Source organism: Balaenoptera borealis (assembly GCF_965194805.1).
Source record: "Balaenoptera borealis genome assembly, chromosome: 13".
Taxonomy (NCBI): Eukaryota; Metazoa; Chordata; class Mammalia; order Artiodactyla; family Balaenopteridae; genus Balaenoptera; species Balaenoptera borealis.
The window spans coordinates 40,843,154-40,870,683 of NC_138870.1; the positions used below are offsets into that span (position 1 = coordinate 40,843,154).

General features: G+C 40.8%; 1 protein-coding gene, 1 long non-coding RNA gene and 1 pseudogene across 3 annotated transcripts in view; all 3 read left to right on the forward strand.

Moving 5' to 3' along the window:
• LOC309609347 overlaps positions 1-27,530 on the forward strand; it is a 165,311-nt gene that overhangs the window by 105,979 nt on the left and 31,802 nt on the right. The window lies entirely within an intron of this gene.
• LOC309609345 (ERO1-like protein alpha pseudogene) lies at positions 158-1,310 on the forward strand (annotated as a pseudogene). The gene has a single exon. The product of its transcript is annotated as an ERO1-like protein alpha pseudogene (transcript).
• On the forward strand, positions 1,645-27,187 carry CCDC184 (coiled-coil domain containing 184). The gene has a single exon (XM_082350659.1). The coding sequence runs from the start codon at positions 19,287-19,289 to the stop codon at positions 19,872-19,874; it is 588 nt and encodes a 195-aa protein (XP_082206785.1). The 5' UTR covers positions 1,645-19,286; the 3' UTR covers positions 19,875-27,187.

Here is a 27,530-nt window from a genome sequence, read left to right on the forward strand (position 1 = left end):
CTTCATTTTGTAGTTTTATTGTTAGTACTAATACTGGTATTGTGAAACTGTTTTGTGTATGTTATAGGATAAAGCAAATAAGTTCAGTGTAAGAAGTAATAAAAATGTAAAATTAAATATGTTAAAAATTTAGTGTTTTAATTAAATTTAAATCAAATCCACAAGATACAGGTATTCTGAAGAAGCCAATAAGCTCACTGAAGAATATGAACAAGCTCAGTGACATGGAGTTTGGAAAGACTCTCTAAATGAGGAAATACAGAAGACTGTTCTTCAGTGGGCCAAGTATGATGATTCCTTAGACAACCTCTGTGAAGGTGAGGACATATAGTACCCTGGCAATGAATATGTAGATTGTTCTTAATCCTAAGCATTACATAGTTAGAATGGACCAGATGCTTGGAAGATAGGGAATATCATTATCTATGAAGAAAATTATTTCAAGTCACAGACAATAAAAGACATTTAAATATTTTGGCTTCTAGTCAAGGGAAATGTGAAGAGAACACTTTTCACAGATGGCTAGAAGGTCTCTGTGTAAAAGAAGTGACATACTACAGACATATCTGGATTACATGCAAGCAATAATGTGTGTTTGAGTGTGAGAGAGCTTTTACAAGATACCTGTTTGGAAAAGAAAGGGGACACACATTACAGAATTTCACCAGTGGGTTTGATGGAATTTTGACTGAAGGGGAATATCCAAGAAGGCCTAAGAACACGTATTTTCTCTACTTAAAAGAATTAAGGACTTTATCTAAAGTGCTACCATTCTCTGGGCACCCAGATTTCCAGCTATTCACTGAAAATGAAGTTTAAGGTTCATAAAACAAGATTCAAAAATTACTCTTGGAAATGTTTCATAAAGTCAAATTTTTTTCTTTTGCATCTTTATGGAATTCATTTTTTCCCCTTAGGATTAAAAAAAAACAGGCACACTTTAGGCTGCATTATAGAAATGTTCCCAAAATTATGGATTACGTTGTTTGTTTTAAATGTCGACTGTGGAAAATATTCAGACTCAGGGTTTGGGCACTGCTTTGAAGGTCTTGTTTTCAGAGAAATTGATAGCAAATAAACCAGAAAGTGGGTCCACATATGAAATCCATCCAAACAGGCAAGAAATAGTATCACTGTTTAATGTATTTGAAAGAATTTATACAAATATGAAAGAATTGGAAAAATTCAGAAACTTGTTGCAAAATATCCATTAAAGAAATGAGTTGAAATGTGCCTGTTTCTGGACAATGGAGGCCAAAGAGTGAAATAGCAATGAAAGTTTGAAGTCAGACCTTTTATTTAAAGCTATCTTTTTTTTTTTTTTTTTTTTTAAATTTTATTTATTTATTATTATCATTTTTTTTTTTTTTTTTTTTGGCTGTGTTGGGTCTTCGTTTCTGTGCGAGGGCTTTCTCTAGTTGCAGCGAGCAGGGGCCACTCTTCATCGCGGTGCGCGGGCCTCTCACTGTCGCGGCCTCTCTTGTTGCGGAGCACAGGCTCCAGACGCGCAGGCTCAGTAATTGTGGCTCACGGGCCCAGTTGCTCCGCGGCATGTGGGATCTTCCCAGACCAGGGCTCGAACCCGTGTCCCCTGCACTGGCAGGCGGATTCTCAACCACTGCGCCACCAGGGAAGCCCTAAAGCTATCTTTATTAGAGGAGAACTATATTGTTTAAGTAAACAACTTTATTTTGTAATTGTGCTGAGTTTACATATGTATAATATTATTGTGAGTCAAAGTAAGACTTTGACAATTTGGCACAAATTTTAAAGTTTAATATTGAAAAAAATGAGGAGTATCAAAATTTAAAAATGAATAAAATTTAAAATTTTCAAAGGAGAAATATAGCAAATTATAGACTATAGAAGAAAAGATTAGAGAGCTTGAAGACAGAGATAGAAACTATTCAAAATGAAGCAGAGGAAAAAAAAGACTGAAAAAGAAAGGATCAGAGTAAAAGTGATCTGTGAGACATATCAAGCAGTTTAACATACATGTAACTGAAGTTTCAGAAGAACTGGGGGCTATACGAATATTTAAAGAAATAATGGCTAAAAATTCCAAGTTTGAAAGCTCAATGAAATCCAGGCATAATAAGCTTAAAGAAAACCATGCCAAGGCACATAATAATCAAACTTCTAAAAACCAAGGATAAAGAAAATATTCTAAAAGCAGCTAGATAAAAAAGACAAGTTACATATAGAGCAGGGATTGGCAAACTATGGCTATGGGTCAAATCTGGCTCACCTCTTGTTTCTGTAACTAAAGTTTAGTTGGAATACAGCGCATGCATTCATTTATGTATTTGCTATGGCTGCTTCTGTGCCACCTTGGCAGAGTTGACTAGATTCAATGGAGACTATATGCCTTGCAAAACCTAAAAGACTACCTGAACCTTTACAGGAAAGTTTGCCATCCCCCACTACAGAAAAACAAAGAAAATAATGACAGCTGATTTCTTATAACGGCTAAGCAAGGCAGAAGACAAGGTTGACCTAGAATTTTTTATGCAGCAAAAATACCTGTCACACATAAAGATGAAATAAAGACCATTTTTTTTCCTGTACAAAGTGTAAAGGGTTTTTTATTCTATTTTGTGTAACATAGGCAAAATTATTTGTCAATAAATTTTTAAGGAATTTCACATGTTCTGATTCTTTCCACTGCCAATCACCTTAGTTCCTCCAAACTCATAATCTTCAAGATAAAATAGCCTTTTCAAAAAGAAGTTGTCATGTGAGTCAGCCCACAATTCTTTTAGTTGGGCTTCTTTGATCTCCAGTGGAATATGGACATACTTCAAAATTCCCCACTTGTAATCTTTGGGATCCAATTTCCTCAAGCAATTTACTTTAGGACCATGTTTAGGGTCAGGAGATGGATCTGCCTGTTTCTGAATTTGACACCCTCTAAAAATGTATTAGGTTCAAATCGTATTCACTCCTAAACCATCACACCCTAGAACAGTACATAGAGATCGTTGGGATATGCAAATACTGAAGATAAAAAAAAGTTTGACTGTTAGGTTTTTCATAGTTTAGTTGGCAGCTCTGTCTTGTAGTTCTTCCCCACTGATCTAACAGGTAGTTCTATGAGTAAAGGAAACCACAGTTAACTCCGTGAGGCGTTTCCAATGATGTAGGTTTACAGAAAAAGCCTCATTGGGATAGACCTCAACTAAAGACCATTTTAAACAAACAAAAGATGAAATGTTAAAGGAAGTTCTTCAGGCAGAAAAAAACAACATGAAAAATTTGGATCAACAAAAAGGAATAGAGAGTACAAAAAATGATAAATACTTGGTAAAATATTTTTCTCAAATTTTATCTCTTAAAAAGATAAATGATTAAAGTAAAAATAATTAAAGTGCATTTGGGATTTTAGCTTATGTAGAAGTAATAAGTGTGACAACAAAACCACAAAGGACATAAGGGAGGAAATGAAAGTATGTCTTTGTAAGTTTCTTGCACTGTGACAAGATAAGGGTGTATATTGTAAACTCTTGAACTGCACTGTCCAATACAGTAGCCACTCACCATATGTGGCTATTAAAATTTAAATTAGAAAAAAATTTAAAATTCAGTTCCTTAGTCATACTAGCTATATTTCAAGTCTTAAATAGTCATATGTGGCTAGTGGTTACCATACTGGACAATGCAGACATAGAACTCCATCTTCACAGAAAATTCTGTTGGAAAGAATGGCTCTAAAGCAATAAAAACAAAACAAAACAAAGAGAAAAGAGGAAGAAGAACTAAAATGCCAAAAGCCAAGGTAAAAAAATCATTTTAAAATTCACTTAGTCTAAACATTGGAATGGAAATAAGAAAAAAGAAACAAAGAACAGATGAGACATACAGAAACAAAATAGCAAGATGATAGATGGAAATCCAATCTTATTAATAATTATAATAAGTATAAATGACATCCCAATTAAAGGGTAGAGATGGTCAGGTTACATAAAAAGTAAGACTCAAGTACATTCTGTCTATAGGAAACCTACTTGAAATGTAAAGGCACAGATATGACAAAAGAAAAAAATAGAAAATATATACCATGCAAACACTTAAGAAAGCTGAAATGGCTCCATGAATATCAGACTAAGTAAATATTACAGCAATGGATATTACTAGGAATAAAGTAAGGCCATTTCATAATGATAAAGTGGTCAATTCAGCAAAAGGACATAACAATCCTAAATTGTAAAATATATAATAAAAGATCCTCCAAAATATAGGAGGCAAAACCTAATAGAAATGAGAAATAGATAAGTCCACAAATTTGGTTTAAATCCAAATTATTAATATTAAATATAACTGCATTAAATGCACTAGATAAAAGACAAAGGCTGCCAAAATGGAAAAAAAGCAAAACAAAACAAAATGTGACTACATGCTATCTGTCAGAAATACACTTAAAACTTAGGAAGTTGAAAGTAGAGAAATGGAAAAGGAGATATGCACCCCATTCAAAAGAAAGCTGGTGTAGCTATATTAACATCAGTCAAAATTGACTTTAAGGCAAAAAGCATTATCAGTGAACAAAAACACTGCCCAATAATGAAAACCATTCCATTCACCAGGAAAATATGTCAATTCAAAAATTTAAATTATACCTATAACATAGCACTAGAATATATAAAGCAAAAATTATCAGAACTACAAAAAATTTATCAGAAGAATAAATTCACAAACATAGTGGAAGATTATAAAAACCTCTTCTTAGTAATTTGTAATACGTATAGAAAAAAATCACTTAGGATATAAAAATTTTTAATAAACAATTTATAAATTTGTTTTAAATTTTGTGCTAATGGGTGTCTCTAAACCTTGCATCCAACAAAAGCAAAACACATATTCTTCCATGATGCATATACATAACAATTGCAAACACCTTGTCTATTAGAAAAATTTCAACAAATTTCCAAAGGTTGATATTGAACAGGAAGTGTTCTTCAACTACAATGGATTTAAGTTTTAATAACAAAAAGAGAATTAGAAAACTCCCACGTTTGGAAATTAAGAAATATTAGTTTATTCAACAAATATTTAATGCATGCATACTATAAGCCAGGCACAGTCTAGACACTTGGGATTACTATATCTGAGAGAAATTTATAATTAAAAGTCTGACTATACCAAATGTTGGAGAGAATGTGGAGTCATGAGAACTTTTACCCTGCTGGTGAAGTGTAAATCATTACAACCACTTTTGAAAATAAGTTGATCTTTTCTAATAGAGCTGAAGCTCATACCTTATGATTCAGCAAGTCCATCTGTATGTATAAACTTTAGAAAAACTCGTTATGTGCAACAAAAGATATGTACTAGAGCATTAGTAACAATAGTAATATCCTAAATTTTAAAACAACTGAAAGGTCCATCAACAGTAGAATACAGCAGTAGAATACAGACAAATACGTTGCAGTATATTCATGCAATGGAATACAGTAGAAAAATAAATATAAACAACACACAGGTATCCTCAAAACACTGATGACTTTTACAAATATAATGTTGTGAAAAAGAAGCAAGACACAAAATAATAAATTGTATGGTTCCATTCATATAAAGTTCAAATGAACGAATTCATTGTGATTCTATCCATATAATGTTCAAAAACAGGCAAAATAACACTACATTTTTAGCACTGTATAAATATATGATAAAATATAAAGAAAAGCAAGACAATTATCATCATGGCAATCAAGGCAGTGGTTACCCACAGGAGGGAGGGAGTTTTGACTCCAGCATAGCAGTGAGGGACATTGGGGAGGGGAGGAAAGATGACTGCAGTACTCTGTTTCTTGATCTGGGTAGAGTGATTATTCATTAAATTGTACATGTATGTTTATTTACTTTTATGTATTTGTCCTCTATTTCACAGTTAACAAAGGTCCAAGAAAAGGAAAGGGAGACAGGGCAGACAGCAGAAGCAAGAAGAACTACAATCCTGCAGCCCGTGGAATAAAAACCACATTCACAGAAAGATAGACAAAATGAAAAGGCAGAGGGCTATGTACCAGATGAAGGAACAAGATAAAAGCCCAGAAAAAAAACTAAATGAAGTGGAGATAGGCAATCTTCCAGAAAAAGAATTCAGAATAATGATAGTGAAGATGATCCAGGACGTCGGAAAAAGAATGGACTCAAAGATTGAGAAGATGTAAGAAATGTTTAAAAGAGACCTAGAAGAATTAAAGAACAAACAAACAGAGATGAACAATACAATAACTGAAATGAAAACTACACCAGAAGGAAGCAATAGCAGAATAACTGAGGCAAAAGAAAGGATAAGTGACCTGGAAGACAGGATGGTGGTATTCACTGCTGCGGAACAGAATAAAGAAAAAAGAATGAAAAGAAATGAAGACAGCCTAAGAGACCTCTGGGACAACATTAAACGCAACAACATTCACATTATAGGGGTCCCAGAAGGAGAAGAGAGAGAGAAAGGACCAGAGAAAATATTTGAAGAGATTATAGTCGAAAACTTCCCTAACATGGGAAAGGAAATAGCCACCCAAGTCCAGGAAGTGCAGCAAGTCCCATACAGGATAAACCCAAGGAGAAACACGCTGAGATACATAGTAATCAAATTGGTAAAAATTAAAGACAAAGAAAAATTATTGAAAGCAGCAAAGGAAAAACGACAAATAACAACATACAAGGGAACTCCCATAAGGTTAACAGCTGATTTCTCAGCAGAAACTCTACAAGCCAGAAGGGAGTGGCATGATATACTTAAAGTGATGAAAGGGAAGAACCTACAACAAAGATTACTCTACCCGGCAAGGACCTCATTCAGATTCGATGGAGAAATCAAAAGCTTTACAGACAAGCAAAAGCTAAGAGAATTCAGCACCACCAAACCACCTTTACAACAAATGCTAAAGGAACTTCTCTAAGTGGGAAACACAAGAGAAGAAAAGGACCTACAAAAAAAAAAAAAAACCCCAAAATGATTAAGAAAATGGTCGTAGGAACCTACATATCGATTATTACCTTAAACGTGAATGGATTAACTGCTCCAACCAAAAGACATAGACTGGCTGAATGGATACAAAAACAAGACCCATATATATGCTGTCTACAAGAGACCCACTGCAGACCGAGGGACACACAGAGACTGAAAGTGAGGGGATGGAAAAAGATATTCCATGCAAATGGAAACCAAAAGAAAGCTGGAGTAGCAATACTCATATCAGATAAAATAGACTTTAAAATAAAGAATGTTACAAGAGACAAGGAAGGACACTACATAATGATCAAGGGATCAATCCAAGAAGAAGATATAACAATTATAAATATATATGCACCCAACATAGGAGCACCTCAATACATAAGGCAACTGCAAACAGCTATAAAAGAGGAAATTGACAGTAACACAATAATAGTGGGGGACTCTAACACCTCACTTACACCAATGGACAGATATCCAAAATGAAAATAAATAAGTAAACACAAGCTTTAAAAGACACAATAGACCAGATAGATTTAATTGATATTTATAGGACATTCCATCCAAAAACAGCAGATTACACTTTCTTCTCAAGTGCACATGGAACATTCTCCAGGATAGATCACATCTTGGGTCACAAATCAAGCCTCAGTAAATTTAAGAAAATTGAAATCATATCAAGCATCTTTTCTGACCACAGTGCTATGAGATTAGAAATGAATTACAGGGAAAAAAACGTAAAAAAGACAAACACATGGAGGCTAAACAATACGTTACTAAATAACCAAGAGATCACTGAAGAAATCAAAGAGGAAATCAAAAAATACCTAGAGACAAATGACAATGAAAACACGACGATCCAAAACCTATGGGATGCAACAAAAGCAGTTCTAAGAGGGAAGTTTATAGCTATACAAGCCTACCTCAAGAAACAAGAAAAATCTCAAATAAACAATCTAACCTTACACCTAAAGCAACTAGAGAAAGAAGAACAAACAAAACCCAAAGTTAGCAGAAGGAAAGAAATCATAAAGATCAGAGCAGAAATAAATGAAATAGAAACAAAGAAAACAATAGCAAAGATCAATAAAACTAAAAGCTGGTTCTTTGAGAAGATAAACAAAATTGATAAACCATTAGCCAGACTCATCAAGAAAAAGAAGGAGAGGACTCAAATCAATAAAATTAGAAACGAAAAAGGATAAGTTACAACAGACACCGCAGAAATACCAAGCATACTAAGAGACTACTACTAGCAACTCTATGACATTAAATGGACAACCTGGAAGAAATGGACAAAGTTTTAGAAAGGTATAACCTTCAAAGACTGAACCAGGAAGAAATAGAAAATATGAACAGACCAATCACAAGTAATGAAATTGAAACTGTGATTAAAAATCTTCCAACAAACAAAAGGCCAGGACCAGATGGCTTCACAGGTAAATTCTATCAAACATTTAGAGAAGAGCTAACACCTATCCTTCTCAAACTCTTCCAAAAAATTGCAGAGGAAGGAACACTCCCAAACTCATTCTATGAGGCCACCATCACCCTGATACCAAAACCAGACAAAAATGTCACAAAGAAAGAAAACTACAGGCCAATATCACTGATGAACAGAGATGCAAAAATCCTCAACAAAATACTAGCAAACAGAATCCAACAACACATTGAAAGGATCATACACCACGATCAAGTGGGATTTATCCCAGGGATGCAAGGATTCTTCAATATACGCAAATCAATCAATGTGATACACCATATTAACAAATTGAAGAATAAAAACCATATGATCATCTCAATAGATGCAGAAAAAGCTGTTGACAAAATTCAACACCCATTTATGACAAAAACTCTCCAGAAAGTGGGCATAGAGGGAACCTACCTCAACATAATAAAGGCCATATAAGACAAACCCTCAGCAAACATCATTCTCAATGGTGAAAAACTGAAAGCATTTCCTCTAAGATCAGGAACGAGACAAGGATGTCCACTCTCACCACTATTATTCAACATAGTTTTGGAAGTCCTGGCCACGGCAATCAGAGAAGAAAAAGAAATAAAAGGAATACAAATTGGAAAAGAAGAAGTAAAACTGTCACTGTTTGCAGATGACACGATACTATACATAGAGAATCCTAAAGATGCTACCAGAAAACTACTAGAGCTAATCAATGAATTTGGTAAAGTTGCAGGATACAAAATTAATGCACAGAAGTCTCTTGCATTCCTATACACCAATGATGAAAAATGTGACAGAGAAATTATGGAAACACTCCCATTTACCATTGCAACAAAAAGAATAAAATACCTAGGAATAAACCTACCTAGGGAGACAAAAGACCTGTATGCAGAAAACTATAAGACACTGATGAAAGAAATTAAAGATGATACCAACAGATGGAGAGATACACCATGTTCTTGGATTGGAAGAATTAATATTGTGAAAATGACTATACTACTCAAAGCAATCTACAGATTCAATGCAATCCCTATCAAATTACCAATGGCATTTTCCAGACAACTAGAACAAAAAAATCTTAAAATTTGTATGGAGACACAAAAGACCGCGAATAGCCAAAGCAGTCTTGATGGAAAATAACGGAGCTGGAGGAATCAGACTCCCTGACGTCAGACTATACTACAAAGCTACAGTAATCAAGACAATATGGTACTGGCACAAAAACAGAAACGTAGATCAATGGAACAAGATAGAAAGCCCAGAGATAAACCCACGCACCTATGGTCAACTAATCTATGACAAAGGAGACAAGGATATACAATGGAGAAAAGACAGTCTCTTCAATAAGTGATGCTGGGAAAATTGGACAGCTACATGTAAAAGAATGAAATTAGAACACTCCCTAACACCATACACAAAAATAAACTCAAAATGGATTAGAGACCTAAATGTAAGACTGGACACCATAAAACTCTTAGAGGAAAACATAGGGAGAACACTCTTTGACATAAATCACAGCAAGATCTTTTTTGATCCACCTCCTGGAGTAATGGAAATAAAAACAAAACTAAACAAATGGGACCTAATGAAACTTCAAAGCTTTTGCACAGCAAAGGAAACCATAAACAAGACGAAAAGACAACCCTCAGAATGGGAGAGAATATTTGCAAATGAATCAACGGACAAAGGATTAATATCCAAAATATATAAACAGCTCATGCAGCTCAATATTAAAAGAACAAACAACCCAATCAAAAAACGGGCAGAAGACCTAAATAGACATTTCTCCCAAGAAGACATACAGATAGCCAAGAAGCACATGAAAAGCTGCTCAACATCACTAATTATTAGAGAAATGCAAGTCAAAACCACAATGAGGTATCACCTCACACAAGTTAGAATGGGCATCATCAGAAAATCTACAAACAACAAATGCTGGAGAGGGTGTGGAGAAAAGGGAACCCTCTTGCACTGTTGGTGGGAATGTAAATTGATACAGCCACTATGGAGGACAGTATCGAGGTTCCTTAAAAAACTAAAAATAGAATTACCATATGATCCAGTAATCCCACTACTGGGTATATACCCAGAGAAAACCATAATTCAAAAAGACACATGCACCCCAATGTTCATTGCAGCACTATTTACAATAGCCAGGTCATGGAAGCAACCTAAATGCCCATCAACAGACGAATGGATAAAGAAGATGTGGTACATATATACAATGGAATATTACTCAGCCATAAAAAGGAACGAAATTGGGTCATTTGTTGAGACGTGGATGGATCTAGAGACTGTCATACAGAGTGAAGTAAGTCAGAAAGAGAAAAACAAATATTGTATATTAACACATATATGTGAAACCTAGAAAAATGGTACAGATGAACCGGTTTGCAGGGCAGAAATTGAGACACAGATGCAGAGAACAAATGTATGGACACCAAGGGGGGAAAGCTGCGGGGGGGGGGGGGTGGTGTGATGAACTGGGCGATTGGGATTGACATGTATACACTGATGTGTATAAAATTGGTGACTAATAAGAACCTGCTGTATAAAAAAATCAATAAAATAAAATTTAAAAATTAAAAAAAAAGAAAAGAAGCATTATTCATATTTATTTTGTTATGTAGTTATTGAAACTTTTATAAATAAATATATTTTTAAAAAAGAAAAGGGAGAAAAAGGTGAGAAAACTTAGAGAACAGCATGACTAAAGGTGGGGAGGCATGAAATTGTGCTGGGTGTATGTGCATCTAGAAGGCAAACAGTGAGGCAGAAAGAGGTGGGAAAAAATGAAGCTGGAAGCTATGGGAAGCCTTTGGAATATTTTAAGCTGGTTTGTGAGAAGGCTTAAATGTGAATTTTAAGTAGATTCTTCTAAATGCTGTGAGGAGAGGGATTTACAGGGAGGAGAGAGGGGAGGGGCAGAGGAAAGGCTGAAAGTGGAACTGTCCCAATCCTCCAGGCATGAGATAACCAGGGCCTGAAGGATGGCATTGCCTATAGAAAAGGGAGAAGGGAATGGATTAGAGAATGGTCTATGGGATCAGAGATTACTGTAAATCTTCCTATTTTGAAAAATACACAATTGCTTCAGGACTCTTTCAGCTTTGGGTCTGTGCTTCAAATGTGGGCAGTGGGGTGCCAAAATATCACAGAGCTGGTCTCAAGGGTAAATAAATCTATTTCTTTCCAAGCTAAACTCAGACAAGTAAGACTCTCCCAGTTTTCAAGTCCTCCTGGAAAGGAAAGGCAAGCTCCTTCCTCTCACGGATCCAGCACTCTCAAGAAGTCCTTTAAGAAATCTTACTTAAATGCTTCATCCTGCCTCTTGTCCTCATAGTGGAATCAGGGTATGATGCTGCCCTCTACCCTCTGTGCTGGTTTGTTTCAGAGTTTAAAATCTATGGAGAATCTCCTTCTAGCTTTTCCTTCTCTCTCACCTTTGTTGATTATTTCCTTTCTTCCCTTAGACTTTAGACTCAAATTATAGCCCTGGTATCATCTCCATGCTCCATCTCCATCTGCATTGAACTTGTCTCCTCAATCACTCTTTTTTATGAAAAGAATATCCCTGAAACACTAATAAAAATCCACAAGTATGAAGCAGAGAGGGCTTATGTCCCAGAGATCTCATTACAATTGAAACACCAGTGATTTCAATGTTCTAGTAATGTAAAATTGTGAGCAGTTTATTGTCTTTCACACCTGCAAGTGTCTTGGACGGTACTCATTGTTCTGCTGAGCAGCAAAAGCCACTAATGTCCTTGGTAAGAGGGAATTGATTTTTAATAATACATGAAAACTGGAAGGATGTGTGATATGGTGATGGATGAGCTAGGATGAATACGAGATTGGGTATGTGACTCAGGATCACCCTCTGAGGGGAACTGAGTCCCAGTTTAATGCATTTTATCCAGGCAACTACCAGTGAAATTGCCCTCTGCTTCTTGGAGACCCAGATAACACTGCTGAGAATAGCAAGTTCTTTTTTTTTTTTCATCAATTTTATACACATCAGTGTATACATGTCAATCCCAATCGCCCAATTCAGCAAGTTCTTGTTGAAATTGTCCTACTTAGGTTGTTTAAAACTAACCTCAATCCCTGGAATACTGTTTTTCTGATCCAGGTTTGATGTTTGGTTTTTAATTTGATTTTACTATCCTGGAAAAACTGATCTTTATATCTCCTTTGTTATATATTTGATCAATGTGGAGACTTTTTGTTTGTTTGTTTTGGTTTGGTCATAGAACAGAAATAGGGAAGGCATAAGCAGAGGACAAAAAGGCCTCAATTTTATTATAGTATAAAGTACCCTGGGCTAACATTACACTAAATTACTAGCCTATCAGCTCAGGAACTCAAAGGGAAGAGAAACCCTAGCTTTACAGCACAGTAACCTTTCTCTTCATAATATCCCTTCTCAGTTAGCTACCAATCTTATAACCAGTAGCAGGGTACTTTTTCTGAGCCTGTCTCTAGTAGAATAAGGGTATAAATCAGGAGTTCTTCTCTGTGACATACAGGATGGGGATACAGGCTTGGCATCATCCCATTCTCAAACATTTGAGGGGAGGGGAGAGCATGCAGTCCTCTGACCTTGAAGTTTGACTAAAACTTGGCCCCATTCTTTGCCACTTTGATGGTGGAATATGCTGCTGGGGGTTCCAGTGGGTGGCTAGGTGATAATTCTTATTTCAAAGCTACAAGCACTTTTTTATCTTGCAAGAGGTGGGGACTTCCATGTGTCTTACAGTAAGTATTCCTTCGTACAAGGAAAGCCAGTAAATGGGCCATTTAACTCTGTGAACATAAGCCATAGATCATCAAAGTAGATGGCTAAAACCAAAGATAACCTGCTCTCTAAGATAAGGCAGAGTTGGAGCTCTGCAGGCTATGTGTCCTTAAGGGAGATGTTTCTTTTTCTAGGTATGGATTCAGGCTTCATTCATTCATCTATTCAACATATATTTATTGAGCATCTCCCAGGTGCCAGGCACTATTCTAGCGCTGGAGATATTGCAGTGAACAAAACCAAACCTCTGCCATAATGGATCTTACACCTAGTTGGAGGTGAAAGACAATAAATAAATACATAAATGAATAAACAAACAAGTAAAAATACAGTATCACAGATGGTAATGGCTGTGGAGATGTATAAAGCAAAGTAGAGGGACTAGAGTATTCCAGAGTGAAGGGGATCCTAGTGCCTTAAAACAAATAAAGCAGGCATTGTGTCTATAAACCGTGAATGTGTAGTTGACCACAGAAGATGGAGCTGCTTTCATGTAAGACTTCCTAAAACAGGGGTTTCAGGGTCTTGGTGAAAAAGTTGGAGAAAGGGCCCTCCTCCTCACTTCTGCCTAAGATGCAGCACCTCTGCAGTCCTTTGAAGATGTGGATTACTTTTGGGGGACCCTGTTCATGACATAATCATGAATACTAGTGTAGTTGTGTGTGTTGAACAGAACCATAGTGCACCCTCACAGTGGTTGCTCTACTAGGGCAGCTGACAGTGCCTTGTTGGCTCTTGGAATACCACCTCATAGCAAAAGGGAAGTGGTAGGAACCACTTTTGATAGTATTTTTAGGGCCTTTGAGAAGTCTGGAGAGAGCATAAGTAGAGGCATTAGTAAGAGTGAGACCTGAAAAAATTTTTATATATTGTCCACAGACTTCCTTAAGATATGACAGGTGAGAAGGGGCCTAGAAATTTGCATAAGTCAGTATTAAGGAACTAAATTTCTAAAAATTCTTTTAAACGGAAGAGAAGTCTGAGGCAGGCATACCACAGTCCATACCCTGCCCAGATACTTGGACATAATTTCCTCCAAATTTGACTGATACTCTGGGAGAGGCAATTTGCCAAGCAAAATTGCCCCATGGCACCAGAAATTGTGGGTGTTCTCAGGTGGTGCAGCATTATCCATGCCTGATGAGGATCCTGACTTGGGGACAAACCAGGCCCTGAGCTATTGGCAACTTTCTGGGGGCAGAAAAATATATGGAGAGGATGCATGAGGAGGGTGCACCAGGCCCTGCACCAGAGGTCATGGGTGGCTCCAGAGCTTGGAATGTCTGTGGCTATGGCCAACTGCCCAGCGACACTTGGACAGGAACTAGTCATGTCCAGAGTGGCACAGGATAAATGACTAAACATGCACTGAAAGCGGAAAAACCCTTTGCAAGTGTTGATACAAGAAAAGCTGTTGCAGTGGGCAATGAAGAAAGGGGAAGTAGTGTGAAAACAAGCAAAGCAGGTTTAATTGAAATGACAGGCTATTTTCAGTGGAAGTGCAGACTGCATGAGAAGTCGGAAGGTCCCCTGGTATTCTTGCTCTGAGTAAAGTTAATATGAGTGAAAAAGAAATGGGGAGGGGTGGCCTTTAGGATTCCTAAAATTAGGTTGAAGGCACAAAGCAAGCAACTGAAAGCCCAGCTCTGGGCTTAAGTGAGGGGTGTGTGTGTGTGTGTGTGTGTGTCTCACCTCATGACCATATCTGTGACAGTAGAGACTCCTGAGTGTGTGAACAGTTGGACCCCCTCTCCAGTCAGAGGCTTATATGGATTTCGGATCTTTGCAAATGGCCATGCCCATTTCTCTGTACAAGTGTGGAGGAGATGAGCAAAGCAGGTTGGCTGTAACATCAGGCCACCCACCCTCTCATGATGAGAAAATTTAGTCTATGTGACAGACAAAATCCACAATAATGTGAGTATTCTCAGCCTCTCAGTCTTTCTTACCCTCTTGGAAGGAGACCCCTGTCACTGACAGCTGGGGCTCCTGGTACCTGTGCAGATCAGGGAACTGAGGAACAGAATCAAAGGAGCTGAAACAAGGACAAGGAGTTTCTTCTTGCAGAAGAGAAAAAGAATACACTCAAGAAGTAAAGGGGGTGGGGGAGTGAAGAAACAAGGGCCAGGCTTGAGAGAAAGTTTGGGGGTGTTGGGGGAGAGAGGAGAGAGAAGGGCAGCAACAGCTATGGTCACATGAGCGAGATGAATAGAGAAGGAGAGAAGAGAAGTTTAAGATGTTTTGCTCTGTGCTAAGAATGTAAACCCCTTTAGAGTTTTTCCAGAGACATAATAAAAATCTCAATTGCTTTTTAATTCTTTTTTGTTATTAGATGTGTTTCTTTTGAATGTGATATCATGCTGAGATGGGCCACAAGGCAGCTCAGCTTCATAAAATTTACATTTGGGGAGTACTGTCTGGGATTGCGGACCTATGGTGCAGCAGTCAGCTGTTCCTTGATTTTGACCATCATTCTAGATCTGAGTCAAGCGAGCATCTTTATTACAATTGCTGGATTTATAGTGCAAAAAGTACACCAGCTATATAAAATAGACACTGGAGATAAACTAGACACGAGACAGAGGAAAATGGCAGAGACTACTAAGAATCACAATTTTAGTGACAATTTGAGGTTTGGAACTAGGTGTACCTGATGGAGACCTTTATCTATGCAGCATGGAGTCTCTTCCCCCCATGAGCTGATGAGATTGGGATGAAGGAATAGAACAGCTAAGGTGATTCCCAGAGGAAAAGAAAAAGGCAGGAAGCAGAAGAGGAGTGCATAGGGCTTATTTTTTCTTGCTGTGTCTGAACACTCTAGTGATATAGCCAGAGTACCTACCCATTCAGCTTGGGGATGGACCCAATTAACAAACCCCAGGGCCCTGGCTTCCAAGAGGGCCCAGCACTGTAACCCAAACAGCTGACTGAGGCTCTGCTCCACTCTCTGCATCTGTCCCCCTTATTTTTCTGAGACTAGACCTCTCCTATTTCCCCTTGTCTCAATTTCACAGAGAATTCCTAAAATTATCTGGTTCTGAATCTGAGGCGCCAATTGTCTCCTTGTATTTTCAAGTCTTGGTACTAGTCCACACTCCAGATCCCACCTACCCTTGGCTCTCCAATGTCTGACTTGGAACTTGACTGGATCAGCCACACCCCTTGATCTCTGCACTGTTTCCCATATTCTTTCATGCTTCTCCAATAATTTCCCCTCCCTCTAGGCTCAGACCCCTGTACTCTCAGCATACCTCATGCCAGCGTCTCTGGGGAGCATGATGTAATCTTATGCTGAAAGCCTTGACATACATGGTATCCGCAACAAGAGTGGCAAAGGGCCTTGTATGATGGCATAACCCAGCTCCTACTGTATGGGGGCTATGTTTAATGTAAGGTTAAGGCTAAGATGGGAGGCCCTGTGTTGGGAACAGGGTCAGTTCTTGTAGGTAGAAGGCAGGGGCCTATCTGAAGAGTGAGGGAGCTGGCAAGGTGAAATCATCCATGTGAAGTGCTGGTCAAGAGATGTGAAGTAACAGACCCAGGCAAAAAATCTGAAAATCATGCCAGTCTTTTCTGACTATAGCAAAAGTCTCCAGGGAAAGACGAACAGCAGGGTTGAATCCATAAGCCCTGAGAATATGCTTGCTATAAACTTATACTGTGTAAGCTCCGCTGTTTTTGGTGTGTCTTGTCTGTTTCTAGTTTTCCTACAGCTCCTTTTTGGTAAAGTCTTTTCGTGAATACCAGCGCACTTTGGCTCTGCTTAGGGAAACCAAGGAAAAGCATTTCTGTCTTCTCCTGAGCTTTAGGAATAACCTGTGGGACACATGGTGGAGGTGGGAGTGATAACTGAGGTGAGAGTCACAAGTCTGTGGAACGGAGGAAGGATGGAATGAGCAAGCAAATAGGATTGAATCATAGAAAATACAATAGGTTTTAAAAATTTCTCCATATATTTGTTTTGGGAAATCAAATTTCTAATGGCTGCATAATACTTTATTGTATCAACACTGCCTTTGATTAAACATTTTGCTGTTTAGGATATTTCCCCACTTGTTTCTATTTTAATAGCAGTAAGACAAGGAATAAGCCAAAGAGTTTTTTAGTGCCAGAAAAGTTTCTCTGGGCCAGCCCCACTCCCCAGTATGCAAGCAGGGAAACCTCAAGGTAACACATTTGCTATCACTGAACCACTAGTATACGAAACACCCATACCTAGCTCTTCCCCATCTTGAAATGATACAGCTTTTCTCTTCCCCAGATTTACTTCTTCTTGTGAACTTCATTTTGGTTTCTGAACACTTGGCTTCTCCAATTTACTAAGGTCATTATTAGTTAATATGCTGCTGCCCAGGTATTGTTTGCTTTGCAATCTGAAGTCATCTGTAAATGTATTAAATTCAATTTTTCTTCCTCCTCCTCCTTTCCCTTTCCCAGGAGTCCTGACTCCGCTCCTCAAAAAGGGAAAGGCATTGTCACAAAGGTTGAGACACTCAGTGTATGTCTGTACCTGGGTGGTGGGCCTGCTGAGGGGGAATTACCCTTACATAATCCCTCCTCCCCATCCCTTCCACACATTGTCGACAGTTCGCCCTTTCAACTGTGAGCTGATGCAGTGTTATTCAGAGTTAGAAATAATATTACCCAATATTACCCAGTCCAATCCCCTAACAGATCAGGAAAATGATTTATTCAGGGTCTCTGAACTAATAAATGGAAGAAACAAAACTGAATTCAGGTCTCCTAAAATCCACTACCTGTGAGCTGGAGAGTAATGGATGAGGGAATGGGACCCAGTGGTTCTTGTTAAATTATTCATTCAACAAACGTACTGAGCATTTACTTACTACGCGCCAGGTTCTATTTTAGGTGCTGGGGATTCCGTGCTGGAGGACACGGAGGAGACAAAAATCTCTGTTCTTACGGAGCTTTCTTTCTCAAAACTGAAGCGCTTTGCCTCACCGTGCTGGGTCTCATATGGGAGGGAATTCCATCTTTTCTCGGCTCCTGTACTACCTTACCTACAACGAGGGCTGATTTACTGCAGCAGAAGGGAGTGGCGGAAACCTCCGTAGTGCCCTCCCGCGCCTCTGCACCTCTAAGGCCGGGCGGGGCCGGCTCCAGGGCGCCACCGCGCCCCAGCTCTAGTCTGGGTAATAGGGTCGGCCTCGCTACCCGCTCTGCTTCCCTGCTGGAGGACAGAGAAGCAGGACCGGCTCTAACGTCATCCTCAGAGAAAGGATTTCGGGCGGGTGAAAATCCTTCCAAGGCAGTCGCGCTCAGTGTCTACCACCCAGGCTAGGGGAGGGACGATGTCTCCCCGACCTGGGGATTTATGCAGCAAACTGCTCTCTCATGCTTCCCTATTAAACATTGCAGCCACACGCTCTTTCAGCTGAGGCCACTGCAGCGTCCCCTCCCCTCCCGCTTCGCCCGCTAGCTCAGACTCCAGAGCCCCACTGCAGCTTCCCAACCATCCTCCCTTTTCTTCTCCACTTCCTGGTTGCCATGGAGACACACGTCATTTAAGGGCCGTGCGTCGCCTCGGAAACAGAGGAGCATCCGCGGCTCGGCTGGGAGACCCGCCCTTGTCACTTCCAACCACACTCGCTGGCGCTGCCCGTTAATGGCCGAGGGGAGTCCCGAGCTCGACCCGCTACTGGCCTCTGCCTCGACCTGAGCGCCTGTGCGAGCGCTTCTGTGACCCAGGGAACCCGCAGGCACTTGCCGCTCTTGGCGCCCAGAGGGCGGAGCTGACACGGGTGCAATTCAGGAGGCTAGGTAAGGCAGGGCGCTTTCGCCCCGTGGCGAGCCGGAGAGACGCCGGCCCTGCAACTGTAGCGCGATCCTCGTCCCGCAGGCTCTTCCCGGCCTCCCGATCCTGCCCGCACCCTCCGCCCGAGACTCACCTCCTCACGTCGGCTCCCCGCCCCTCTCGGGAGCCTCCTCTTACCTCCGCTCCTCCCAGCCCCTCCGGGCACCTCTCCCCCTCCCCGTACCTTCCCCCCACCTCGAGGCCGGGCTGGACCGGACCCGGAGCCGCCACCGCCCGCTTCTGCCATTCAATGGAGGACGGTCTGCTGGAGATCATGACGAAGGACGGCGGCGACATGCCGGCACCTCTGGAGGTGTCCACGGTGCCGGCCGTGGGGGACGTGATCTCCGGGGAGTACAACGGCGGCATGAAGGAGCTGATGGAGCACCTCAAGGCCCAGCTGCAGGCCCTGTTTGAGGACGTGAGGGCCATGCGTGGGGCCCTGGACGAGCAGGCCTCGCACATCCAGGTGCTCTCGGACGACGTGTGCGCCAACCAGCGGGCCATCGTCTCCATGTGCCGGATTATGACCACCGCGCCCCGCCAGGGTGGCCTGGGCGTGGTCGGCGGCAAGGGGAGCTTCCCGGGCGCCCCCCAAGAGCCGGAGACCCCTTCGCTTGGGATCGGGGACAGCGGTTTGCTGGGTCGCGATCCTGAGGACGAGGAGGACGACGATTCAGAAGAGAAGGAGATTCCCAGCTCCGCCACACCCACTAGTCACTGTGAGCGCCCCGAGAGCCCCTGTGCTGGCCTCCTTGTGGGGGACAGGCCACTTGTGGAGCCCCTCGATCTGCCCGACATTACCCTGCTGCAGCTGGAGGGAGAGGCCTCTCTGTGAGGGGACTCTGAGGGGGCACTACTTTCCCGGGCTGGCTTGGGGTTTCCGAGCGCATGACGCGAGAGGACTGAACCGCGCGGTGCAACATGCTTCACTCCGACCGCTATTCTTGCGGGTCAGGCGGAAGAGACTCCCTCGAGGAAGCATTTATAGGGTGAAGGACTTTGGGAGCATCAAGAATTCTTTCTGCCTGACCAAGCGAGACGTAGCAAACTGCGGAAAGGTGAGGTTGTGGGAGAGGAAGCGCCCATCTCTGGACCCCCATCCAATCCCCTACCCTGCCCTTTCCCCCTCTCCAGCCAACAGGAGAACCCCTGAGTTGTGTAAATAAAATTCTGCTTTTTCTATTCTGAAAAAGGACTTATCTAGGACTCTGGCAAATAATCTCTAACAATTTACCTAGAAATTAAGGAGTTGGGGGTATTCTGTTCTGGCTAACAGAAAATTTACCCTTCTGATGAAATCCAAGTTATTCAGCATTCTGCAGAAGCCTCTCCCCCTCACAGATCTCTGCGGCTGCTGATTGGTAAAAGAAGCTTGAGGAGGGAACTGCAGCCCTGGGAGTCTGGGTGAATGGGGTTCCAAGGGCCTCTGGGCTGGGAGGAGCTGGCTATCAATGTGCATGAAGACATAATAGCTCAGCCTCTAGGATTTTGCATGCAGAGTGGATCCTGCCTTGTCACTGACTTCATCTGGGATTGTTTTATCCACTCACTGAGGCTTAGAGAACAAAGAGCCCAGTTCACAGGCAGAGACTTGGGGATGCTCAGCAACAGCCCAGACTTAGGGGACGCTGAGGGACTCTTGGGGGCCGCAGCCAAAAACTGTCTCTCTTCTGGCTATACCTGCTTAACTTCAGTTTTCTTTTCCTGTCAACACTTCCCTGCCCGCTGCCTCTTGGTGCTGCCTCCATAATGTCTTGTGTGCGTTATGTGTGCCGACCTGTGTAGTAGTGTGTGAGCCCTGAGGGGCAGGGCTTGTGGCTCTGGTGTTAGGTTCAGGGAGCTTCAGACCCTTCTGTGAGGCCCAGGCTCTCACGGCGCTTTCCCCTCTCCTCTCCTCTTTCACCCCCACAACCAGGGCACGGAGCATGTGGCTGCCCTGAGGCTCCTTCCTCAAGTGGTGACTTTATGTGCCCTTTCTCCTCCTCCGTGTATCCCTTCTCAGTGCTTTCCTTGGTGTTAACCTTAATAAAGAGGCGTCATCTCCCCTCCTTGCTGACTGGTACTAGGGCGATGTCAGGGTGGGGCTTCTGGACCCACTGCATGGACACAGGCTTAGTGGCAACTACAGGGACCATGCCTTTCCTCCTTTCTTCTTGCCTCTGGTTCCAAGGAGTTGACTGTCCCTGCCCTGATTGGGACATGCATTGCCAACTCTACCTGCTGTCATTTCCGACCTGGACCTTCACCTCAAGCTGGAGAGGGTACGTGTTGAGACTCCCAAACTAACAAGGGTTTTTAGTAGCTAGAAATCCAGATGTGCAGGAGACTTATTTTCAGTGAAGCACCTGGCTCCTGGGAGATGATTTCCAAATCTGAGTCCTGGAATGGTAGGCATGACACTTGTTCCATGGGAGGGTTAGGGAAGGGGTATTGTTCAGGAGGGATTGCCTGGAATCTCTGGCAGTAGAGTGACATATCACAAAGGAAACCACAAAAACTGCCTCAGGCCTCTTGTGGAGAATGCTCCCCCGGGAGCTTAGATTGACATCAGCTCTAGTCTGCTCCCTTGGGCACTGGAGATTTTCCAGGCTGCTCCAAACAAAATCTGGGAGAAGAATGAGCTGGGGTTCTGTGTGTGTGTGTGCACTTGCACCTGCATATCTGCATATGTATGTATGTGTGCTATGTATTTGTGTGTGTTCTTGCTGCTGGTTGTTGCAGAGAGATGGAAAGAGCACTGGCATTGAATCTCAGTTCCAACAGTAAATGAGTAAACGTTTGAGACTTGCTTCCTTGCTTGAGGCTTAGTTTCTGCCTGTGTAAAATGGGGACAAAAATTGTTGAGGAGAAAAATATCTAAGATCCTTGGGAAGTCTTGTGCAAATGTTAGTTTTTTCTTATAGTTCTCTTGGGATAGGGGGTGATGGTGGTGACTGGCTCCTCTGGGAAAATACAATTACTTAGGGAAGGTCCTAGAAGCTCCTGTTTAGTATAATCCTTCCCTACCTAAAACTCTTATCATTCAAGATAGTCAAGGGGATGATGAGATTCCCAAGCTGACATGGACTTTCTTCATAAATGTCATGTAGTTATGGGTCAAAAAGGACTTAAAGCCAGCTCTGTACACATAGGATGACCAGAGGAAGCTTTGAGTTGTGCAGTGGTTGGGGAATATGTGCCAGGGCCCTAGAGAGGGCAGCTAAAGTATATTAGTGGGGAAGTGTCCCTGAGGGCTGGAAGATAGTTTCCTGTTACAGTTCCAGCATTCTGCACCAATAACAACAATGATAGCTATCATTTATTGAGCACTTACTGTGTGCCAGACACTGTGCCCAATTTTATCTCCCAACAACCTTATGAAGCAGGCACTATTATTATTTTCACTTAACAGTTCCAAAAACAGTCTCCAAGACTTGGTCAAGGTCATACAGCTAGTACTTGGCAGAACCAGGACTTAATCCAGATCTTCTGACTTAAAGAACCCTAGATGGGAACCACTCCGCTAATTGCTCTATTATTTCTTCTTCAGAGAAGGAAATCCCTTACTTCCCCAATCAAGAGTCTAAGAGTCCTGAACAGGAAGAAATGTTAGTTTTACTCACTTTTCATCTTCTCAGTTGGAACAAGTAATTGCAGATCAGGTTTTGGTTAGTGACCCTTCTCAGAGTCTAGTGGGTGATAATTCAATAATGGCACAGAGGAGATGGTCTTCTGGACTTGCTTCTTGAGAGGAAGAAGCTGATGTCCCCAGATATTCCCTGACACAGCTCCATTCTTGTGCCTCTTTCCTGTTCCCTGTAGCTCAGATTCCGCAGAGAGTGACATGAATCTCAAGGCAGCTTAGCTCTTTAGCACCTGTAGAAATGTCTGGTTGAGGCTTTTAACCCTTGATGCCAATTCAGTTCCTCTTCCTATGCCTACCATCCTAAATGGTCATCAGTCCTTTAGCCCAGGGCTCCTGGAATTTCTCTAGCTATTCCTTCCAAGTCCAGATAGATAAAAATCTCCCCAGATAAAGCAATTTTTCAGCTTTCTTTAGTGACCTGCATCAGCATTTCAGAGGGATACAGCACAGGTTTCTCTCCCACCTCCTCCTTTCTCCAGATTCCCCACTCTCCTCTGGCATTTCTCCTTTGTAATGCTTCTGATGAGTGAGTTTCAGGTGAGATTTATAACCTGGGACTCATGGATGGGGTCACTATGAATTTCAGGGGGCCATAGCCCCTTGAAATTGAATGCAAAATCGTGTATGTATATTCTCTAGAGAGAAGATCTATTGTTTTAACTTAATTCTAAAAGGTAAGAATTAAGTAAAAAGGTAAGAATCACTGAGCTAAAAGATAATGAGACTTTTAAATTCAAAAAGTAACAAAGAAGAAATGACCCTGCCTGAACTGATACACCCTTTCTCTCCTGGGGCCTCCAGAGTATTTCCTACACTGAATTGAAATCTTTGCATAAACCTGATTACTCATCACTTATTCAACAAATTCAAATTATATTGATACCCATTAGAATGCACTAAGGATCTTGTCTACCATTATTTCCAAGTCTTCCAGTACTTGGGAGTTTGTCAGAGCACTGCTGATGTGTGGCAGTGAGGTGATGGTTCCCACCCCCTCCCCCCATAGCTTTGTGCTGCACTTTATGTCTGAGCCCAGCGCAATGCTGCATGTAAGTCATCACAACTCCTTCTGTTTCTGGCACTCCTATCTCTCATTGGGAAATCTCTCAGGGTTAGCTCTAAATCTCAAAATGAAAACATACAACTTCATAGAAATAAGCTACAACTTTAGCGTGGTACAACTAAAGTCTGTTCTAGAGAAATAGTTATTTCTCTAAGAGATGCAAACCGGCCTACAACCTAAATATGCAGTTTTATGTGGCTTCAGTATCACCAGAGTATGGTCTTTGCTTGATATGTATAATGAAATGGCTCACCTAGAAGTATTCCCAAAACTAAGGGACAGTTCTTCCCCAGATATATTTGAGTCTAATACTCCTTGCAAGACGGAAAACTGCTTGCATCTTTGAAAAGGCAGGTTTTCCTAAGCATCTTTCTCCATTTATATGCCTAGGAATAGAAATTCAGCCAAGAGTCTCAGCTACAATAAGAAATGATATATAGAAGTACAAAAGGAATATTTGTAAAAGTTGAGGGATAGTTGATGTACAATACAAAAAAGAATATTCTTGAATCTTTAATCCCAGCTACCATTCCCTCCACCCCCCTCCCCAACCCCACACCTCTAGATTGTCCCCAGAAGGTGAATTCCCTCAAAGAAACACAGCCTTTCTGCTTGGAAGCACTGTGCATATAGAAGGAAGTCTGCTCTGTAAGTAATGCTGTAATGGTGCCACCTGGTGAGGGGACCATTACAAAGTTGCAAGGGGACCTTCACAAAGTAAATTTGTGGTTTTCAATTCAGCAAGCACCACCAAATGCTTACTAAAGGCCTGGCTCTGCCAAATAGTGGGTGGCCAGGACAGAAGGGGAACCGAATAAATAGAATGTATTTGAAGGATATAAAAACTAACTGCAATGAACTCCTAAATGGTCTCCCCTGGCCTCTCACACACCTATAATCCTGAAGATTGATTTTCCTAAACCACAGCTCTGAACATTCATTCTCCTCAGAAATCTGCATCATGTCCCATTACTTCTCGAATTAAGCATAAAATACAGTGGCGGTAGTCAAGCTCCCCCCAGTAAGGCCCTGGCATACTTTTAAACCCATACATTTCATTTCCCATTCATTTCATTTTTTAGCCATCATACCATCAGTTGGAAGCCTATATCATCCAGTCAGCTAGAAATGATTCTCAAGTGTATCTCAGCTCTTTTAATCTCTGGATGAGTGGACTGGATGTGTCCCCCTGGCCCTTGCTACAATTTCTCTTAGCCATTCTTCCCAAATGCAGTCAGATCCAAATTTCTCCTTCAGAAAAGGGACTTCTGCTGCCTTGGTCACCTGCACCAGCTTCTCATGGGGTGTCCTGCAAGGCTGCTTTCCCCTCCTCTCTCTTATGCTACCTGTAAATGGGAAATCCCCAGAAACAGTATGCAAAAAACCTTTTGATTATGAAATTTGTGCTTTTATTTCTAGGAATTGGGTTCATAGTTTTCATAAAATTCTTAAAGCCAGAAAACGTTAACAAACCCTTGAATCAAAATATGCTATTCACCATTCTCTAGAAATGCCCATTTTCCTGCAGCTGATTTCTTGCTCTCTATTATTCTTACTCTGTTCCATCTCTGCCAGTTGGAATCCTATCAGTTTTTCGAGGCCCTTCTCAAAGGCTACTTCCTCCATGGAACCTTTCCTAATGTGATCTCTTCCTCCCTTAAATATCCAAATCTTTTTGTTTGTAACTCTTTGGGGGACAATTAGTGTATTTTCCCTCACTTCTACTATTCTTTATGCTTGTTATTCCCCCTTCCAGATTATGAATATCTTGAGCTGGAACTGCTTTCTCATTTTTATAGTCTCTGAAATATTTATCTTATTTTATTGACTTTAAGGCACTATCAATTGTGTGGCACGTCATTATTTTAGGCACCATTAAGAAAGAAAAAAATACTGCCAATTCAACTATCACCATGCTTTCTTATCACATATTTTAAAATTTCATTCTTATTTAAAGAGCTTATTTAGACTTATTTAGAAAACGAACTTTTTTATATCACTACAATGCACACAAACATAACTGAAAGTCATTATAGTATTATTATAATTTCTTCATACTGAGTCTGACACTTCTGAGTCACTTTTTGACTCAGAGTTGTTGATGCCTGTACTTTTCATGCATTTATATTCTCTGGGCCATTTTGAGTGTTAGTGAAGCAGCATTTCTTGAAAGAGAGGGTGACTATTATCTCTGGGAATTTCTTCCAGACCACACCACCTATGCTGAAAGTTTTAAAACGGGGACTTTTTTTGATCTTGCCAGTGAGAGGTCAAGAAAGATGTTCAGACAATGACCAGGACTAATATTTCTTCAGAATATTGAAGAAAGCAAATTCAAACAAATTCTTTTTCTTATCAAATAGTTCATCTCACATTTAGACCCCTGGGTCAGGGAAATTTACCTTATTTCTACCTCAAGTACTTTAAAAAAAATGTACGGTCTCCTTTTAAGAGGGTTTACAGTGAATAAACATTATGTCATTGCTTATAAATAAAGTAATAGATGGAATGACATGTGCAAGCTTGCATAGTCAATGACAGCATTAGGACTAGAATCCTGTTCGTTTGAAATAAAAATCAGGGTTTTTTTTGTTTTGTTTTGTTTTTTTCTCATTAAATGGGTCTGCATCTTACTCTGTTATAAGTAATTACAGTATGCTAAGGGAAGCTTATGGCGGCTTGGATTCTGCTTTGGGAATAAAAAGGGAAATTGAAAATTCCATTTAGAGTAGGTGAATAATTCTTATAAGGATGATGGAAAAAGACATCCAAGAAGAGACCCATGACTGACTCAATCTACCAGGAAGTATGTGCCAACTGCTTACCATGTCTCATGGAAGGTGGTAGGCTCTGGGGCAGACTCCAAGAAGTCATGGTACCTGACCTTATGTTGCTCACAGTCTAATGATGGGGGGATGATATGTTCTTGAACTGGAACACAGTGCTTCTCAGAAGATTGAAGGGAATGTTTTCTGTGAGCAATGTTAACTGAATTAAGAGAACTTCAATTTGAAAATGGGAATGGTGTGTGTGTGTGGGTGTGTGGGTGTGTGGTGTGTTGGGAGTCAGTGGGAGGGTGGGATGACAAAATAAAAATGGAGAGGACAACAGTGAAAAAAAGTGCTCACAAAACTTTATACCACAGAGGATATCAGATATGACACTGGAAGAAAAGCAGTAGCCGAAGCGGCATCCCATAATTCTCTGGAAAAAGTAAGTAGAAAAGGGTTGGGAAAAAAAAAAAGTAGTTATGGCCTCTACACCAGTGCACAAAGTACAGGTAATATAAAATAGAACTTGAGTTTTTACACAATGAGAAAAATAAAATGTCACATATATAAAGAAACTTGGTAGGATGGGACTCATGCCTGGACCATGGCAGTGAAAAAAGGTGGAGTACGTTGTTCCAAAGAAACAGAACTGGGTTCTGATGTGCAACTGGAAAGGAATTGCCAGTCATGTGACACACACCACCTGTTTGTGGGGAATTTGCTCCTGGGATAGCAGCAGCTTCTTTGCTCTGATCTACAGAAAGCCTGTCCTGGCCCTCAGTATTTGTAAAATTCAGAAAGGAAAGGAGGAAGAAGAAGGGCAGGGAGGGAAAGAAGGAAACAAGAAAAGAGACACAAGGAAGTAAGGAGGAGGAATAAAAACTAAAGAAAATGATAGGAGGAAAGTCAGAGTAGTACTTTACATCACGAAGATAGAGTCTTTTATGGGATTTTATAACCTTGAGAGTGGAAAGAAGAAAGGAATTATTTAGGTGAGGATAAAGGAGAGGAAAATAAGTAATATCATTGTAA

Excerpts from the sequence above, each read along its gene's own strand:
- CCDC184 (XM_082350659.1), top strand. The coding sequence starts at position 19,287 with ATGGAGGACGGTCTGCTGGAGATCATGACGAAGGACGGCGGCGACATG.